Genomic DNA, 20276 nt, shown 5'->3' with positions numbered 1-20276 from the left:
TACAAACGCCTCGAAACCCCATAAACCCAGGGTCACCAAATAATCATAACTCATATAGGTATCACATATGTAGGCAGACGTTTACGTGCGTGTACCGAACGTGTCTGCCAAGTCATGCTATTACACGGCGCTTTCTCTCTCTCTCTCTCTCTCTCTCTCTCTCTCTCGGCCGGCTAGTTACATTCGCCGGCATTGGCGCACCGATACAACACATAGGTATATGTATGAGCCTACACACAAGCTCACGCACCGCAGCAAGCAGCAGCAGCACCAGCGGCTAGAGACACTCCGCCGGCAGTCGCCGACCAGACACGAGACAGCCCACATCTCGCTATTATTTCCCAGCGCATCAGAGTCTTATTCTTAGCTTATACGAGGAAGAATTTCGAGGAAATCGACGAGGTGAGTTGATCATGAGTATTTTCAATTTTCGCGCCTCTGTAACGGAGCTGACGCGAATTATTGGGCAATCAGGATTTTGTCTGCCAGCGAGAGATGAAAGACATTGTAGTCTGGAGCACGTCAATGGCGGAGCCGTGCACGCAGTTGCGCTTTTTGGTCGGCAGATGGAGCCAAAAGGTTAAACTTGGGGAGAGACTGCGGCCGTGTCAGTTTTTTTCCGTTAGCTCGCGATCTCGATTGTTCTGCCGGCGAATATTACTTAGACACTTTGCGTGTATTTTGTTGCACTGTTGGCGAAGTTTTGCTAAGTAAGTCTTTTTTTTGGAGGTTCGTTCAATGGGTTTTTGTGAGACGTGCCGCAACTTTCAGTGTCTGACGCAACTGTTATCACAAGATTAAGTCAGTTTCAATTTGGACCAAGTTCAAAGGGATTCTCATTGAAACAATAAACAGCAGCATATAGATATTTTGTATTGTTTGTTTTTACAGGCGTCCCAGTGAGCGAATGAGATAAATATTATTGTTTTATCGGAATTTAATTTTTTTTTTCGCGCAATTGTAATATGTATGTTAATTAACATAATAGTAATGAGAATTTTGCAAGGTTCATAAGAACAATCAATTCAGAAAACTTTTAGGGCATCAAAAACTAGAATAATAAAATAAAAACCCAAGAAAACGAAATTAGGTCGTAGATTTTTAGTCGCGCGTTTTTTTGTCGAATTATTTTTCTGTTTTCGTTTATTCACTGGGGCGTTTTCCTTGCCATGTAAAAAACCATTATCATGATTTTTCTCATTAAAGAAAGGAGTTTGAAGTGCACCGACTATTTCAGGATTATCACCTTGCACTTAAGACAATATCGTAAAGGGGAATGCGTTTTTTAAGAACGACGCTGTTGCCAGTCGGACTACAGCATTTTGTGCGATATTTCTCAGGCACGTACTACATGCAAAGAAATTAACAGTTGCAATTAGAATTGCCGTGTAAATTCTATAATAAGAACCCTGAAAATTCATGAACACTTGTTTCACAATGCTAATTAAATAGGCGCATGAATCTCGATTCACCGACTCACTTTGTTCACCTGTCCGTTCATTCAGTTTTCGTGTTTGTATGTGTAAAACACTACTATACTTTTAAGACTGTTATTATCAAAAATTAACAGAGTACATGGCAAATTTTAAGACAATTTTGGATTTTTTACTTTTTAATTGAAGTATCGATGCTTTGAAATTGGTAAAATTTGATCGACTGATAAAAACGTAACGGTTTTTGCACGCATTGTATTTGTAATATAATTTGAGTTTTGCGAATTGAGAATACAATTTTTTTTATAGAAATAATTTAAACGAATTTTTTTATTTTGCAGTATCTACAGTAACCATGAGTGGAAACGAAGATTACAAATCTGCTACGTCGGTTTATGACTTCGTAGTTAATAACATCAAAGGAGAAGAGGTTCCGTTAGACAAGTAAGAATCTCGTAATAACGAAGATACAATACATCGCAATTAGATTTCAATGTTGCTTAAAACGTTAAACTTTTCTATTTTAAAATTCTGTAAATACATACCGTTAAAAGGCTTATTTTTAAATACTTTGAATGTACTTATGTATGTATTAAACTATATTAATTGATCATTTTAGTTTCACAAAAATCGGTTAATTAATATTAAATTTCAGAGAGAAAAAATATTCTAAAATCGTTCTGTTTTTTATTTACAATATGATAAGCACTTATCTGTTGTGATAAAAAATCAGCATACGTTCTTGATGTGCGCGTATAACATTGTTGCCAAAACGAAAGAAATGAAAAAAGTAAAGTGTACGAGCATTAAATTCATTTTTTTATAATTTTAGATACAAGGGACACGTTTTACTGATTGTGAACGTCGCTTCTAAGTGCGGTCTCACTGCCACAAATTACAAAGAATTGAACGAACTGTACGACAAATATGCCGATTCCAAAGGTAATTTTCGCTCTATATCTTTATATGACTGTTGAGCAGAACTAAGATATTAATAAGTATCTACAACATCATTTTTTTAGGTTTGAGAATCTTGGCATTCCCTTGCAACCAATTCAATGGACAAGAGCCCGGTACCCCAGAGGACATTTGCAGCTTTGCAGACCGTCAAAAAGTAAGTAATATCGGCAAACTATTAAAAACTCGTCTCGAAAGCGCACATGCACTGTTATTTGCCATTGACAACTTCACCGTCGTTTCAATAGGAAGTAATTCTTTTTCCAATAAGCAATATCGACATTTCGATATTTTCAAGTACAGTAGAATGCATATATTGACCGATTCTTTTTTAATCAGTAAAAATATTTCTCTCGTTTTATTTTGATCAAGTTCTTTTAATTAATAAAGCTTTTAGTAGAAAATATGTCGAAAACACAAAAATAAAAATTTGGTTTTCGCAGGTCAAAGAAAAAAAGTAAATGAAAAAAGCTTTTTACGTGTTGTTACGTGTTGTTATGTTATGTTTGTTTACTGTAAGAAACGGTTATAATAAACCAGATATTGAAGGCTCAATTATTTCTTGAACTATGTGCGGGCAAAACTAGGTTAGCCCGCAAACTTTGCTAGATTAATCACCCATCGCGTTTCACTCAGAGAGAATTCTCATCGGAGTGCGGTATAAACATAAAGTACACGAAAAAGTTTATGCGTTTCACAGCAGCGCAGCCAAAAACCTGGGACAAACGTCTTTGTTCTATATTCTGGCATACATGAAAAATTTCAGTTTCAAAATACACGTACTAGTTTTTTGAAGAAAATGAATGTTATTTCGTTTGCTTTAAAAATGTTTCATACTATACTTGTTTACTTTAAACTAATCAATATTTTTTTGCAGGTCAAGTTCGACTTGTTCGAGAAGATTGACGTCAACGGTGACAACACACATCCCTTGTGGAAGTACTTGAAGAAGGAGAAGGGTGGTACTCTGGGCAGCTTTATCAAGTGGAACTTTACCAAGTTCATCGTGGACAAAGACGGAAAAGTCGTCGAAAGACATGGACCTAACGTCGATCCCAGCAAGCTCTCCGAAAATCTCGAAAAATATTTTTAAGAGTCAAGGCAATCGGCCGAGACAAGTGATTTCCACACAAGAGTCTGAGTGATATTATTAAAGGAAAATCGAAAGCCTTCAGAATTTGTAGAATTGTCATTGTTATTATTCACGATTTTTTTTTGTAACGATCACTATGTGTGAGACACTCATATTACGCTTATTTATCGTAACACTTACAAGATTAGTTTTTTCTTAGGATTTATAACGATACTTTCTGTAGACGCAAATATCGATGCTTTCAAAATTATTTTAGGTTTCTAATTATTTATTTTTATTTTTCAATTTTATTATTTACGTTATGATGTTTGTGAATCAACCACTAGATTTTTCATCACTAAAATTACGTTTATAATAAAAAGTTTTACATTCGGTAAAAAAAAATGAAAAACTCGATAAAATAAATTAAACATCGACTCACTGCTATGCAATAACAAGATTCCTGATTAAACTTCTTTTACAGAAGTATTCGCTTCATATAAGTTTTTCCAAAGATTTTATAATAACAGATATGAAAAATTCAGCTTTTGCACTTATTACACAAATATCATTGATTTAATTAATGAACAAAATTAATTATTAAGTGATCATTTTATAAACGTTATATTACACTCATTGTTTCCATTAAAAAACTTTATGATCCATCACAAATACTTTTTATATCATTTCGTTTGCACAATTGTAAAAATTGTGATATTTAGGTAAATAGACAATCTTGTATTTTGCTTATTTATATATTAAAATATGTACTGAAAATGCGAACGTTTGCTTTGCTACGAGATTTTTATTTATCAATCCTGTTTTGTTATTTCAATCAATTCACGCAGACCACCTCGGGCTGTTATTGTACGGAAGAGATAAACTATGGGAATTTCGAGGCACGCGAAAAATGCCGCCCAATAGCCGCAGCGCCAAGTTATATTTACAACGCAAAGCCGATAGATAAACAAAATGCAGCGGCAGCAGCAGCAGCAGCAGTAGCTTCCCTCGACCCGGAGTAACGCAGGAGCGCAGCTTATTTCAACGATTTCACGCAATAAACCGCCGGAACGTGACGCTTTTCCGCTCCCAAAGAAAACAAGTAAACATACGCGCGCGAGCGGCACCACAAACATGCTCCGAATTCACGGCACGTATAATCTCGAGGAGCTTTTAAAAATTAAAATCCGCGTGCGCGTGTTCCGAGAGAGCGACGCGACCCGGCTCGTAAAAGCCAGAAACAACTCCGGGCTCCTCTTTTCTTCTCTCCTTTTTTTCGAGGTTTTGTGACGGGAAAAAGACTTGCATGCCTCGCGGATAGTTAAAAATATAAATATACGCGCGCGCATCATTCAGGACAGCATTGAGCCCCAAGGGCGAAACATTTTTTAGGCGAGAGGGATAGAGTTACTCTGTGATGTAATGGATAAGCCGCGAATTAGAGAGGCAAAGAATAAAATTTCGAGATTATAACGACTTGAATTTTTAGAACGTCGCTCTCGATGCATATTTTCAGCGGATATAAATAAAATGCAACGATCGTGCGTAGCCTTGTGCTATGACGCGTTGTGAAACGTTAGCAAATATACACACGAAAATCGGCAGCGATGAAATTTGCTTATGAATAAAACAACTGCTGTCGAGGAACGCCAGAGAAGAGAGAGTAATCGAATTTCGGCGAGACTGAAAGCCATAGATAATGTCATTTTCAAACAAGTTAAAAATGTCGAAACTTTCGCATCGTTCAAGTAAATAAAAGTATACCGCACGCGACCCAGTTAACTGGTCGCATATAACGTCCACTCTATTAGCTCGAGGAAATTTCCGCTCCATGGGTGGTAATGCATTAAAAATGAATTTTTTTTCTCAATAAAGCCCACAAAATTCAGCGCTGCACAGCCTATAGCCGAAAAACCGCACGAGCGTGAAAATCGTGCCATTCCTACGCATCGCGAACGAGCAAAAACACAAGCCGCGACAAAAGGGGGAGTCGTCGTTGGCGCACAACAGCCACAGCAGTAGCACCGCTGGCCATAAATCCGCGCGCCTGCACGCATGACATATCGATTTTGATATTAAAGCCCCCCCGCGCCCTCTCTCTCTCTCTCTCTCTCTCTCTCTCTCTCTCTCGCATGTGTAAGTATTGCGCCGCGTTATAATCTAGGGTAGATGCAGACGACGCCGCCTCCGACGATTCTCTCGTTCTGCTCTCTCGCTCCTCACGGGAGAAAGAGAGAACGATCGGACAAAGAGTGCGCCCTCGGTATTTTCAATTACTTTGTGCGGGCGCACATGGAGTGTGCATGAGGGGGATCATATCGAAGCTCGTGTTTTGTTCTTACTATTTTGATGCTCGGACTCGATTTTGAGGAGGATCGATACTATTTTTGAGGCTCATTACAATGCGGGTCTCATTTTGCTGCAACAGTTTTGTCTGCATCTTGAATTTTGACTAACCGAAACAGTTTCGTCCTCGGGAAATCCTAGTTAAGAGCGTGATATTAACGAAGGTGTGGAAATATAAGAGTAAAAAGCAATAATGTCCACGTTATCCCGACAGCGTCGAGCGAAAAAAGTGAAGGAAGGCAGACCGCGAGGCGGTAACTAAAACCGTTGCTTTCAGTCCGCTCGGCTGCTCAATGGAGCAAAAGGCGGACGAGGCGCCGTTAAGAAGATTGCTAAAAGAAGATTTGTCATTGGAGGAGAAAATTCGCTCGTTATGGCCGAAGGAAGGAAAAAATGATTCCTTTATGCGTGCTCTCGTGTGCGTTGGGATGATTTTGCTGATTTCTATTGTGCCCTGCTAGTGTGGCTTTTCTTCGCGTTGAAAAGGGGTTTATTTCCTCTATGTGACTTGAAAAAAAGAAACTCTTTTTTCCATACACATACGCAAGATCATCATCATCATCATCATCGCGTATAGACTCTGAAAAAGAAGTTCATCAAATCGAAACTTGTTTACGTATTCGAGACTGTTCGCGCCTAATCAAAGTAGAAAATAAATATTTCTCGAGATCGTCGGCACATACACTCGAAACCACGAGCCGAACTCCGGAAACACGGCTCGAGCGAAGGCGAGAAAAAAAGCTCCTTGTACGCATCATCGGATCTCTCTCTATCTATCTCTCGAGAGCGTCAAAATCGTTTTTGCCTCGTCGCCGCACTCGAAGCTATCCATACACGCGCGCGAATACCAGCCGCACGACGTAGAGTCGCGCAGCACGTGCTTCCTCCTTAGCTCGCGCCTGTGTGTGCGCCTCCGGCTGTCCGATGATGTACACGCCAGAGAGCGGAGCCGCTCGTCCAATTACGCAGCAGCGCCAATCAACGGATCATTCACGAAAACGTCGATGAATGAAACTCTTTTATTGACCGCACGCGCGGATTTCCTCGACCTTTCGCGCACTGCACACAACTCGAGCGATCGCTTACGTTTTTTTTCCCTTCCTCTTTTCGTTCGAAGTGTCGCTCGTTCGTGCAATTTTTATTGCCGCTGCCTTGAGGCGCGCGAGGGAATTGCTGGAGTGAGTCATGCGAGGTATTATGTCGCATGTTCGAGAGACAGGCGCGAGGGACAATGGGTCGCGATTTTTAATGAGGTTTTTAACCTATATACACGGGATATACGGGGGACACGGCGCGGCAGCGCAGTGCCGTTGTTTACCGGGTGACGTTTTAATAACGCGCCGCCAGCTTTACTCGCGCGCACCTGTCAAAATCACGCTCTTCTCGCACCGCGAAACTTTTTCAATTTTACAGCGCCAGAATGGAAAATGCGGAGTTGCCGAGCGCGCGGCGATCGGAAAAGTTGAACCTTTTCGTGCCGACAGCACGTGTAACGTCACGATATTGCTAGTTTAATTATATTTTATATACCTACAGCTATTTGCACGCGGCGATAGATAGCTGTGGAACATGTAATAACACGCGCCGCTCGGATCGAGCCGGTCATCCGCGTGCGCGCGACGCTGTACGTAAATAACAACTAGCGCTTCGAGGCGTTTTCTACGTGGACTAGTATGCACCGCACCGCAGTTTGGATAACAATCGTTCGCTCTCCGAGATTCGCAGTAAGAATTGTGCGCTGTGGAGCGTAACGGGCTTGCTCCATTTTTATTCTGGAAATTGGATACAGGCGAGCGCGGGCGAGTGAAAATTCGATGATTTATACTTGAAAAATTTATTCGGAAAATCGCGGCGCTCTTCTTGCTCGTCATTAAAAATGATGGATGATCGAAAGAGGGCCCTAGCGGCACAACCAATCATCTCCCGCTGTATTTTTAACAAGCCCTCAAATCGATTCCCTGCATGCTTGCACGCGCGCGCGTAAAAAAAAGAGCACACCTCGCGGCGTGGGCCGCCCTTGCTTATCAAACCGAATCCCCTATACAGCGTATTGTTCACCCACATCCGCACGCTTCCAAGTATCTCAGTGTATCACGCGAGAAACGGGCGCAAGTGGGCGAGAGGAAGGAAGTAAAGTGCGTCAGCCTCTTTTTCTCTTTCTCTTCACGTAGTGTTGTCTCTCGTCGCGCGCGCGCGTGCAAGTGCCTACAATACACACAAGCGAGCTGGCCGCAAAAAGAGTTGAAAAAAGGCCGAAGAATTCGCGTAGCAGCTGCTCGAAGGTCCCCCCTCTAATTGAGTCAACAGTACTCTTATCGCATCAGGAATTTCGCTCTATTTCTTGCCAGCTCTCGCGAGAGTGTGTGTGTGTGCGTGTGTGTGTGCCGACCGCGTGCGCTTTTATTCCTCTCTTTTTCGCTTTATCTCGATTCACTTCCGCTTTTCGCCGGTTGCTCTTTTCTTTGGAATGCTTCTACCAGTGCATCACAGTTTTTTTTATTCTCGAGCAACTCCCCCCCTTTCTTTCTCTCTGATAGCGCGCGTGTCTCGCGCCGGTTTCGCTTTGACATAGCGCGTGTACGACGACGGGAGATAAAAATAGAAGAAACTGGGCAAATAATCCCATTGTTCCGTGAAATGCGGCTATTATACGGTATCGAGTTGCGACATACCTGCTGCTATCACGAGACCGACACGTGTAGTTCCACACGAATTCTAATTTGTACTATTTGCGGAACGTACAACAAGAAACGATCGACTCTTCTCGTAATAATTGTTAAGTCGAACACGTCGATTTTTTTTCTTCTTTGGCGCGACAACGGGTCGTCGACCCGCTGTTGCAGATCAGATGAGCCTCGTATGTTTGCACTCGAGCGAGTGTATACGTGCTCTCTCGTATATCGCCTCGACTATCAGCTGATTGAAGAATGAGAGGAAAAGAGAAACACTGATGAGATTCGAGAGAACGTATAGACGGCGACGACAACGACGACGACGGCGACAAACAAAAATATATCGTTGCGTAACGCGAACAATTTCCGCCGTGTACGCGTTCCACACGACATCGTAAACAAAACGTCGCAGGAGCGCGCGACGACGACGTTGCGCGAATTCGTTCTCTTAGCTCGTCTATCACGCGCAAATGAAATTCGCCCGCCTGTGCATCCTCTCCCCCACTTTTTACGCGGCTACTCCCGACAATGTAGGCGTCGTCGCGTGTACACGAAGTTTACGCGTGCCTGTGTGCGCGCGACGTAAGAGAAAGAGAGGGAGAGAGCGGCTGCGGCTATAATTAGTCGTCCTTGCAAGAGCGCCGGATCTGACGACGCTTCCATTCATAGAACCTGCAAGCGAGTTGATAGCGACGAGCTCTACGCTGTGTATACTATACGACGTCTTGTTCTGGCTGCTACTCTCGTTTTCTCGTCTCTTCGATCTTGATTACTGTCTAGCCGATTTCTTTGTATTTCTCTTTCATTCGTCGTTGCGGATCTGTAATTTTTACCGTCGACCAACGGAATTTAAATATCGCGGTTGACTGTGTTCTCATTCTGATGGCACGACATTCGCACTCGAATAATTGAAATAACGAGCGCCTTTCACGACGCTTTTCTCAATCGCATTTGCGCTCGCGTCCAACGTCAGAGCGACGCAACCTCGTAAACATTCAAACGAGAAAAACGTCTCCCGGCGGCGCGATAAAGCATCACCGTCATCATCTTCGCAATAATGCTTTAAGCGTCCCAAACGATCCATGCAAATGTCAGCTCCATCAATAACGGGTCACTAACATCTCGTCTCTGACGTTATACACTTTATAACGAAGCGTATCGCGCAACGACTCTCGCCATTACCTTTCGCGAATCTCTCCGAGGCAAAAACACACACGTGCGCGCGCTACATCACGTAAGGGGTACACGTCTATGCAGAAATATGCGAGAGCGCGGTGTGGCTCCCGTAGGAAATTCCGATTCGCCGAATCGATTATATACGCTGCTCGGCGCCAGCGAGCGTGTGACGAATCAAAACACACACATGTAAGCGCGTGTACATATGCCTTCCTTCTTTCTTTCTTTCCTCTTATCTATATAGCTCTTTCTCTCATTCTTTCATCGACTATCTTTTTTTTTGCGCGCTACATCCGGCCTTTTTTAATCGTACGCTGGGAATTTCTCGACCGGAATTTCCATTGAAAAAAATTTCCTACTCACAGAAGAAGCAGGCCTAATTCGCGTGCCGTGCGAGCTATGAATGTGGAATTTTTTTCTCTCTGCGTACTTGGTGGGTGGGATTTAAATCGTGGCGAGCGAAATCTCCCTGTTATATAACACAGAGTTTTTATCGTTATAAAGTTTGGGAAATACGAAAAGATTGTTAATTAGACGAGTGTCTTATTAAAAGTATCTATCTCGCGGCGGGAGAGGGTACATAGAAAGTTTGCAGAACACCAGTCGAGCACTAGTCGGTAGTACTCGTGTAAATAGGTCAGGCTGACCCAGTTTCTGATATTAATTCGCCTTATAAGACCGCGAAGAAAATGGGACAATCCTCGAAAAAGCCCGTGTAAACGATATTTCATCGCGCGCGTTTAATTAAGCTTCGCATACATCATACTCCCCCGCGATATCTCGATCAAAAATAAATTATCGCGAAAATTGCAAAGTATAACAACAATGTCGGCGGCAAACTAACGTACAAATGATTCGATTCGCAGAGCAGCCGACAAAGTCAGAGAGTTACGTGTATATAGATATCCGCGAGGAAACCCGGCGCGTTTAATTTGGCACGGGGGTTGGGAAGCCAAAAGTGTGCGTGGGAGTGAGAAAGAGGGAGCGAGCCTTTGACGAATTGAAACGCGAGAAGCTGCTACCTGGCTGCTTATTAGGCTGCTAGGAATCGATATGACCCGGGGGCACCTGAAAATTTTTCATCAGTCGGAGCTCGCCTGCACTGCGGATGAAAAAGTCTTTCTTCTTTAACGCGCGTCTCGCGCCCGATCGACTTTTTCGTATGTCTGCGTGTGTGGGAAGGAAGTTCACGAGCGCCCTGATGTTCGAAGATCTAGAGTTTGAAAGGATTTGGAAATTGCTTCTTTGGGCCGAGTGTGAATTTTTCTTTTCTCGACAAAAACTTACGTGACCATGATAGCGATATCTACACATGTATCGATAAGTGACTCCTTACCTGCAACAGAAAAAAGAAATCGATCCTTAGTACACTCCAAATTTCGTTCGCGAATAAAGTGTGTATGTAATTTAGTGTTCGGTCGATAAACGAAGGAAGCGGCGCTGTAACGGAAAAAGTCGTATCTCATCTAAAATTCAAAGCGAATGATTTATAACGTCCGCCGCCGTCAGCTGGAAAAATCAGTTCTCGACTTCGCTCTTGATTTCCCCCGCTGCGAGCGAAGAAGCTTCGATTCCACGCGCATTATTCAGCTCAAGTGGGCCTGCGAAGGATCCGCTTGTGAACAAACGATGACAGGAAGTCGAAGCCTCTCTCTCGTAATCCGAGATCCGATTTCTTTTTTAACCGATGCCATCAGAAATCATCGGAGAAAAAATAACTCTGCGCAGGCATTTCAGATTGCGAGCTTGCACAAGCCCGTAGGGAGGAAAAAACGAGAGCAGTATACGCGTCATTCGCGCGCGTAACTCTGATGCTCGACACAGCTACAGCGGAGAGAGAGAGAGAGAGAGAGAGAGAGAGAGAGAGAGAGAGTCGAGCGCCGCACCTGGAAAGCACTCGCGTAATACGCGGCGGCGTCGCAGTGTATATAGAGCCGATGATTCATCTCTCGGCGAGACCTACTTCCCCCGATAACGCGATTTATGTATACATATATGCGGGTGTAGGGGTAAGAAGGGTAAGACACGAGAGCTCGTGCAGTGTTTGTCTTGCCTCGAATTATCAATGCGAAATTGCAGACGTGCGCCGGATCTTGGCTCTCTCGGCAATACACTTTCTTCGGGATATTTGATTTTACGCGAGTAGGCAACAACGGCGGTAGGGAATTTATTTTATTGGAATCGGGTCAGGAGGAAGCGGGGACGATATGGACTGAGTAGAGGCTTGTAGCCGACGGATTGCGTTGCACGCGATGACGTAATATCGATGCTCTCTCTCTCTCTCTCTCTCTCTCTCTCTCTCTCTCTCTCTCTCTCTCTCGCTTTTCCGAGGGGATGGAAGCTGCCGCATGTAAGGCGGGCAGTTTTATCGACAGGGTGAGGTTTGATTATCGGCTCCCTGATACGGCGCGTATTTCTCGCAATTCGTGTGCGTTATTGCAGCAGCGTCTCTTCTTCTAGCTCTTGCTGTATAAAGCATAACCGTGGCGAAGAACTCTTGAAATCCACTGAAAACTAATGAAGTTAGTTCAACCGCACGCGAGTTCCTTCTTAATTCATCAAGGCGCTAACCGGCCCATCATTAATTCAGCCCCGAGGAACTCGAATCCCACGCTGGTAGAGAAAACGATCTAACGCATCAGCAGTAGGATAAATCTCGACGGAAAGCGTAACGGAAGCAAGATAAAGCTCCGTCTGAAAAATTCAGCCGATCCGGTTGCTACACGCAGCGCACACGCCGACTGCAACACAGGGAGATGAGTCCAGGGAGGCAGCAACAGCAGTAGCGGCGGCAAAAAATGAGGCTTTAATAATTTCGGGGACCGAGGCGAGGGCTGCTGTGTAGCTGCTGCATGTTCGTTGCAGTCAGCAGCTCGTTTCTTTTCTCTGCGCGCCAGCCTCATGCTCTTTCTCTCTTTCCACTCTTTTCCGTCGCGCGAGTAGTGGCTGCGGCTGCTTTTCCTGAACTGTTGAACGCGCCTCTGTATATGTGTGCTGTAGTATACAGAGAGAGAAGCGTCTGTCCATTGCCGCGTCCCGTCTGTCTGTCTGTCTGTCTCTCTCTCCCTCTCTCTCTCTCTCTCTCTCTCTCTCTCTCTCTCTCTCTCTTTCTCAGGGCTGTGTGTTGGCGCCGAGAGTCTGCTGCTGATTTTCAGAGCCGTTAATTTTGGAATAGCCGTGTGTGCTCTTTTATTTCGCGCGCGCTCTCTCTTTCTCCGCGCCGTGTGTTGATTCGCTCCGTGTGTATACACAAGCGAATTTTTAAACTCGCGGAGAGATGGATCATTTTCGGAGGAATTTTCTTTTGTTTTCGACCAAGAGATGCCAGTACTACACTCAGTACTGTATATCACGCGGAGCCGCGGGGTAACGACTCGCGGGTTGGTAACAAGCGAATTGCGTCGCAGTAGCGCGCGAGTCTCATTGTCTATCATGCTCGCTCGGCGCGACAAGTGCTGGGATTCACGGAAAGCTGGCGCTCGAGAAAATTGCTCCGCACTCCGTCGAATTGTTTCGCGGTGACAAGCTAAAGTTTCGATGTCAGACCGCAGCCGGAAACGAGCATACATTATATCCGTTCGAAAAAACAAGCTCGAAGAGGGAATCCAGGCTGATCCGATGGAATATCAGTCAAAGAAAGCGCGCGGGACAGATACAGCACGCCACGATTATAGGTCTTCCGAGTCATCGGGGCATCGGAGCCTAAGCGAGCTATAGAGAGCGAGGAGAGCTATCGCCGTCTGCCGATCGCGGGGTCTCCGTAGGTTAAAACTTAAAACGAAAGCCGTGTCGTCCCGCGGGCTCTTACGTAACTGTAATACGCCTCTGAATTGCCGATATCGTATACTTTTATTAGACGCGATTTTACATTGTTTTCTGCGCTCGACGGATAACTTTCTACGGGCGAGTTTAAATCGTGACCTCTCGATCTTCGGCGTCGATCAGTTTAACGTCTCTCTCTCTCTCTCTCTCTCCTCTCGTTGCACTCATCGTACTGTTCCATTTCACTCGGAGGATTTTCGTTTTTGTGTGCACGCATTGCTTTTTAATTAGGCGAGAGAGAGGGAGAGATAGCGGGGCTAAGCGGATTACCCGCGAGATCCTTGATGAATTCTTAAAACACGCTTAATCTCTTGAATTTAATCGCTCGGCTAATTTCCTAGGCAGCTCTCTCAAACCAATCACTCTCGAAAAGACGAAAAAAGAGCCAACGCCGTCATCACCTTTATCCCACCTAATTATCCCGACACCTCGGCGGCGGCTTCAGCAGCAGCATCTCGCTCCTTAAACTCGCCGTTAATCATCTCCCCGAAAAAGAGAAGCTGTGCGGAGAGAAAAAAATCACGCGACTGAAAATCCACAGTTCTCTATCTCGCGATCCGCCGACAAAATTCCCTCATTCTTTTCATTACGCCCTCCTCAGCTCTTGCGCTTTGGCTCTCGGCTGCTGCTGCGGCGTTGCTTGGCGCAGCCGACGACGAGAAACGGGGTCAAGTAATTCGCCGAGCCCTGGGCTCCTCGAACTCGCTCTCTCGCTGCTGCTGCTGCTGCTGCACATGTACACGTGGCCTAGGAAGAGGCTACCGCTGCAAGTGTGCGTCTGCAGAGGTGCCGAGGGAGAAGAAGAAGGGAGAGGAAGAAAAAGGAAGGTAGACGCCGCCGCCGTCGACGGCTTCTTATATTGCATTTTTATGCCCCGCGACGAGAAGCGAGAGAGAGAGAGGAGATGCATATAATGCCGCGGCCGCGGCGACTCTGCCCGAAAAAGGAGAACGTCTCATTGTTCAGCGGCCAGTGCGGTTTTGGGTCGTCGCGATGCTGGCGATGCTTATACGCCCGGCCGAATGTTTCTCGTTCTGCGGAGAGAGAAAGTTTTTCTTTCTCTCTGCTTCTTCTCTTCGGCCTCTTATTGTACTGCTGCTGCTGCCGCTGTTGCTATACGTGGCTTTTTTTCGCTGCTACGCTGTGGTGCGGGCTGATATGCGCGAGGAAAAGCGCTTGGTGGTTTCGGGAACTGGGTCTTTGAGCTCCGAGGGGGATATTAACGGGGATTCTTTCGATGTAGAATGCACTCGCCGGGAATTTTCTAATAGAATTTACCGAAAAATTCGCTGAAAATTGAGTGCGAACTTACTCCCGTCGGCGGCGTGGTATATGCTTGGCTCCAAAATTTTCGCATCTGGGTTAATGAGCTTAACGAGCGGGGCTTCGAGTTCTTCGTGCAGGCGGGCAATTTATATCGAGAATAACTCACTCGCTGCGTATAAAAACCCTCCCGTGTCACTTTTATCGGGTACCGCTCGACGATGCATCGTCCACACGCACGTGCATCTCGCGTCTGTGTATATAGCTCTTCCATTCATTGGTGATCGTTATAGAGCACGCGGTGGGATGAGAATGTTCAATGGCGCAAATTTCAGGATCAGTAGCTTTGAATGCTCATATATACTCGAGATCGATAATTCCAACAACACGTGTCCCGTCCTGCTCTTCCTACTTTTTCGATTCGAAAGAGCGAAGCTGCGCAGTCAACGAGAATTCCCGGATTAAAATATAAAATTTTATTCGACTCGTAAAGCATATTAACTGCGCGGGAGAAGGCGAGCAAAGAAAGAGAGAGAGGGAGACGTATGTATAGATATAGCAGAAACGCACTGACGTGGAAAACTCAATCCGAGCACGTCACGTTGCCTCGTCTCCACACGTGTGACGTCTTCGTCATCGTCGTCGTCGTCCAAGTTAACCCTAACTCGCTTTATCGGATACGGAGAGCCTTTATTCTCTCCGAGGCGAGTTCCTCGGGCGTTTTTACCCGTCGCGCCCTTATACTATGATAGCGCTTCTTCGACAAGCAGGCGTAGGGGAAAGAGGGCATTTTTCAAAGATAGCTCTCGCGATAAATTATTGACTTGTCGACTGGGCAAACAATGAAAAAATTCCAGCAACATATTTCTACCTCCGAGAGCGGAAAAACAAAGTTCTAATGAAATCAAGCGGAGAGAGAGAGGGGAGAGAGAGAGAGAGAGAGAGAGAGAGAGAGAGAGAGATAATTCAATCAAGTCGCCTCTCGCTCGTGTCCAAATTAATTTTCCTCGGGCATCCACTTGATAAAAAGGAGAAGCACATTTCGAGTCGTCGCGTCGCGTCCGCTGATTAACGGAATGCGTGCATCGCTGAGCTGCAGCAGGTAGGCGCCGACGAAATAACCGTTCGAGCGGACGGAGACCATTAGTCGGACCGGAAATGAAACGGAAAAGACGCAGGTCGCCTCTGCTGCTGCTGCTGCTCTGCTGCTTTTGGTCGGTGACGCGCTCGTTCCTCGGCTTTGCATTTTGCAAGCTATGCGTCGTGGGCTTTTCATCCGGTTATTCTGCTAGAAGACTTTTTCCTCTACTCCGAGATGCCATACTTTCGAAATGTCGTTATTAATTATAACGAGGCTGTGCTATGTCGTCATAAAATATTTCTCGCACAGAAAAATGCGATAAATTCCAATAGTGTGTGTACACGATGATGTGTGTATAACTTTTTGCAATTTTATACGCGAAACCGGCGGATTAACTGCGAAAGCATGAATGAACGGTGTAATGATAAGAAAAAATCTTATCAAGATTTTATTGCTGTGTACATACGCCAGCTCTTATCGATGAGCAAGCATCCTTCTTTTTATCGGCGCGATCGCTTAGCGAGCTTTTATGTACGTTCGATAAACCAGCTTTGCGAACAAAAAAAATTGCTCCGATGAATTAAAACGTCGAAATAACGAAACCCGATCCCCGCGCAAGGTCAATCTCAATTGGCTTGATCGTGTTTGCTCGTCCGCTCGCGCGCGCTAAAAGCTCTTCTGCGTACTTTTGTTGAAAAATCCTCGAGAGCCGCTAGCCCGCGCGCGCCGCACAATTATAAACTTTCGCGCAGCTCTCTGCGTAATATTCTCGCTCAAGTTGCGCTTCGTTAGAGAGTAGCGGGTGAAATTAAATTGCGAGAGAATATAGAGGGCTGTTTCGAAAAACTTGCTACAAAAGTTTCGACGATGCTCAGGCTGTTGCGAGATATATTCAAAAAGATCGAGCGCTGTGATATTTTCCACAGGATATATACTCGCGGCGTGGGCGGAAAGTTAATCAGAACGCCGCGTGGCGCAGGATTGATAAATATATGTACGCGAACGCGAAATCAAATCCGCCGCATGGGCTCTCCCCTGCGTGTATCCGCGCGTATCTCTGGAAAACAAAGACGGAAAAAACCAAGCCTCGTTATACACGCTGTGTGTATATAAAGCAACCTGACGTCAGTCCTGCGCGAATCGTCCCACCATCATGCGAGCACATACATCCAGTCCCACGTCGATCGCAGAGCGATATCCGCAACTCCGGGAAAGCATAAAATCAATTAGATCGTTGTCCTCTCCCGCAGATTACGTAATAAGACTACGCAGCAGCGACGATATCGCGACGTATACCGCACTTGGGGCAGAAACGAGAGAGCGAATCTGGCTTCGAAATAATCGTATCAACATCTCTCGTCGAAGAAAAAGACGAAGCGAGGACTGCCGCGCGAGGGGAGAGACTTTATTTGACTTCCTTGGTCCGAGCTGCGTCATTAAACGCTTGGCTATATACGAGCGGGCACCGGAACAAGACGCTCGCCAGCTGTGCAGCGTCTGTGTATACGTGTGGAGAAAGAGAGGAAAGAAAAAGAAAAGAAGAGGCCAGAGGGAAAAAATGAGAGCGAATTTCCTCCGAGTAGTAGTAGCAGCGCAGCAGTAGAGGTATACGCGCGAGCGTCTTCTCAGTAGGTCAGATTCGCTATAGAGAAGAGCTTCGAAATGCGTCACTAACAAGAGGAGGGGAGCGCGCAGAGAGATGCAAAATTTCCTTCAGGGAAATCATTTTTTTTATATATATCGAAAAATATGGGCCATCATGCGCTTTTGATTACGCCAAGGGGAGGACTCGTATTCCTTTCTGACTGTAAGTCGTGCTTTGTTTTTAAGAATATAACAGCTAGGCAGTATGTACGTGTATATGTGTAGGTGTACGTGTATCCTTGTGACCTAAAAACCTTGTTGAATCTTATTTGCGCGGGCGAAGCGACGCTGCCTTATAGCGTTTCAAAGTTTTCGGGGGTAGTGCACTTTCCTTGATTCCGAAATTTCCTTTCGAATTCGGATGAGCCACGAGCGCGGCGAGCGAATCATTTATTTCCATTTTGGAACAATAGTATGGACTGCATTCTGTTGACCCGAAAACTGAAATTTCTCTCGTATAAGATGCGAAAGGGGGGTAATGTTGTCGTGGCCTCGCAAAGAACGATCCGATTCCGGGCGGATGGCTCAAGAGGAAAGTATAGACAAATCATCGAGCAAACAGCCTGCGTACTTGTGACATTATCGATCGCTTTATCGAAAGGTACCTTATCTGGACACTCCATGTACACGGCACACTCACGCGCGATTCCGCGAAAAGCTTGCGCGATCCGGTGGTGCGTCTAAATTTCGCGAAGGAAAACAGATTACGACAGTCATCCTACGCATCGGCGTGTAATAAAGTAGTACTCCAGAGTCGGATGAAACCGAGAAATGCTCGCGTAGCCGTATCTTCTGCCAATTTATCTGCCTCCAGGCATAAACTTGTATACACGCGGTGCTTTACGATCTCCGGAGCTGCACATAATATACACACGCAGTCGCTGCTTTTCTCGGCTCGTTTGCCGCGAATTTTCTCACGAGGGAATATCGACGCGCCTTCTATTTTCATTTCGCGGCTGCTTACAACGCGACGGCGCGACGCTCGCTACTTTCGCTTATGCGCGCGCGCTTATTGTTGCGAGCCACGAGATCCACGCGATAAGGATCCTCAATGGGCCGGAATCAATTTATTGCGAAAGACTCATAGATGAAAGTCGCGCGTGGAAATGAATAAACATCGAAGCAGCATTCGCCGTTATCGCGGCCCACTTTTTCACTCGCTGTGTGCTTGTGCTGAGTGTGTAAAAAGAATCAAGCCGAATCGACATACATTTTACTGTAATTGCTCGTCGTGTGCGCACAGACGCGCACGTATACGATACTGCAGAGAGGAGGAGGAAATTAAAAATCATTAAAATAGAGTGAGACCGCAAAAGCCCGCCGCCTTACGCCGCCACCGAACACGTTACAATTATTAGCCTCTGCACCGCTACTGCTCTCTGGCATTGGCTTAATTACCGCGACAAAATGTAGGTTGAGCCTTACGAGAGGAATAAATAGAGCCGTATGTGTGCGTATTAATGACGCGACCTTCTTGCGCGTAAAAGTAATCTCTCTGCTTTTTTTTAAACGCGCGAGACTTTTTTTTCTTAATGATACGAAAATGATAGTTCTGCACTGCACACACAGGACACCGTTATTAGTTTTAATTTGCCACTAGCTCGAGACGGATTAGCCGCTATGGAATTAGGCGTTATTAATTAGTGAAGGTTAAATTATACGAGAAACCTCAAAACTACGAAAATTAGGTTCACGCTTTTAACAATGGCTCGACGCATGCAAAGCGAGTCTTAGCCTCAATTGCCGTTGTTCCGCGAATAAAGGATTGCATTTATGCTTCATCAGAAAATATATGTTTACCAGAGCGCGGAAAAGCCATCGCTCGTTAACCACGAAAATCATTTTTTCCGTCAGAATCGCAGTCCAATGCAGCCTACTTACTCTCAAAACAGCTGCAGCGTAATTTGCCTGCATACAGCTTCTATGTTATATTAAAAATTAATCCAGAAAAAATGCAGCCGCTCGATAAAACGGCCCACGTAGAGCCGGCTCCTCACGTTCGAAAGCGATAGCGGTGTTAGCCGTTTAATTCGCCTCAATCGTGACGTCACGTCCCCTTCCTTCCGCTCGGGGGCCCGGATGCCGCGCTTAACTCGCCGCCGCCGCCTGTTTCGATAGACCGGTCGCCGGGAAGCGCGCATTTTGCCTCGGCGACCTCGGCGAGATCAGAGAGACGCACGCGAGCTGTATGTTCGTGAAAAACAAGCCGCGAACGATCGCAGCTCTCGTAATTTTTTAGAGATGAGAGATTAGGGGTTTTGTCAGCTTATTATATAGTCGCGATGTTGGCGTCACGCGAGTTATCAATACCAATGATACGAGCACGGTGTGAGTTAAGGAGATGGAACCATCGAAATCGCTAGACTAATATACACTCCATAATATATAAATACGGGTGATTTAGATCCGTAAACAAGTGCAGATTTCACTTCCTACGGAATAATAATTGCTTCAAGGATTTATATCTCGGATAAATATTTACCACTCCCTGCGAATCGGGAAAAATATTTTCGCTCATTCGACGGTATACGAGCGGGGCCACGTCGAAATTTCAAGAGTATGAGAAAAACAGGGGCAAAAATACATGAGAATTACAAAATCATTGACTGAAATTCAAAAGGTCGTGTCTCGCGTGCGACAGCCGCCGGGAGCGGGAGCAGCAACCCAAAATAAAGTGGAAAAACCACCGGCAAACGGAATAAAGCAGTTAACTCGGTGAGCCGACGACCGAAACACGAGGCCCTTCCTCTCTATCCCTGCGCCTCAATTTTCTCTCGTATTTTTCAGAAAATAAAAGAGAGGAGTCAGTC

The 20276-nt window shown here is 45.3% G+C and overlaps 2 protein-coding genes across 10 annotated transcripts in view; one reads left to right on the top strand and one right to left on the bottom strand.

Moving 5' to 3' along the window:
* LOC100119672 (E3 ubiquitin-protein ligase CBL-B) overlaps nt 1-20276 on the bottom strand; it is a 44305-nt gene that overhangs the window by 11475 nt on the left and 12554 nt on the right. The window lies entirely within an intron of this gene.
* Nucleotides 197-4245, top strand: LOC100677983 (probable phospholipid hydroperoxide glutathione peroxidase). 7 transcript variants are annotated; one of them, XM_008212448.4, is made up of 6 exons: nt 255-402; nt 1238-1340; nt 1775-1877; nt 2266-2375; nt 2456-2547; nt 3268-4245. In XM_008212448.4, exons 2-6 carry the CDS (start codon nt 1277-1279, stop codon nt 3481-3483), a joined length of 585 nt encoding a protein of 194 aa, XP_008210670.1. In that variant the 5' UTR covers nt 255-402; nt 1238-1276; the 3' UTR covers nt 3484-4245. The 7 variants fall into 7 exon arrangements, with proteins under 7 accessions (XP_008210672.1, XP_008210670.1, XP_008210669.1 ...); XM_008212447.4 differs by having other exon boundaries at nt 266-402; nt 1207-1340; XM_032598737.1 differs by lacking the exon at nt 255-402 and adding an exon at nt 588-710 and having other exon boundaries at nt 1207-1340.

Source organism: Nasonia vitripennis, chromosome 3 (assembly GCF_009193385.2).
Source record: "Nasonia vitripennis strain AsymCx chromosome 3, Nvit_psr_1.1, whole genome shotgun sequence".
NCBI classification, from domain to species: Eukaryota; Metazoa; Arthropoda; class Insecta; order Hymenoptera; family Pteromalidae; genus Nasonia; species Nasonia vitripennis.
This window is presented reverse-complemented; position numbering and strand designations above follow the sequence as displayed.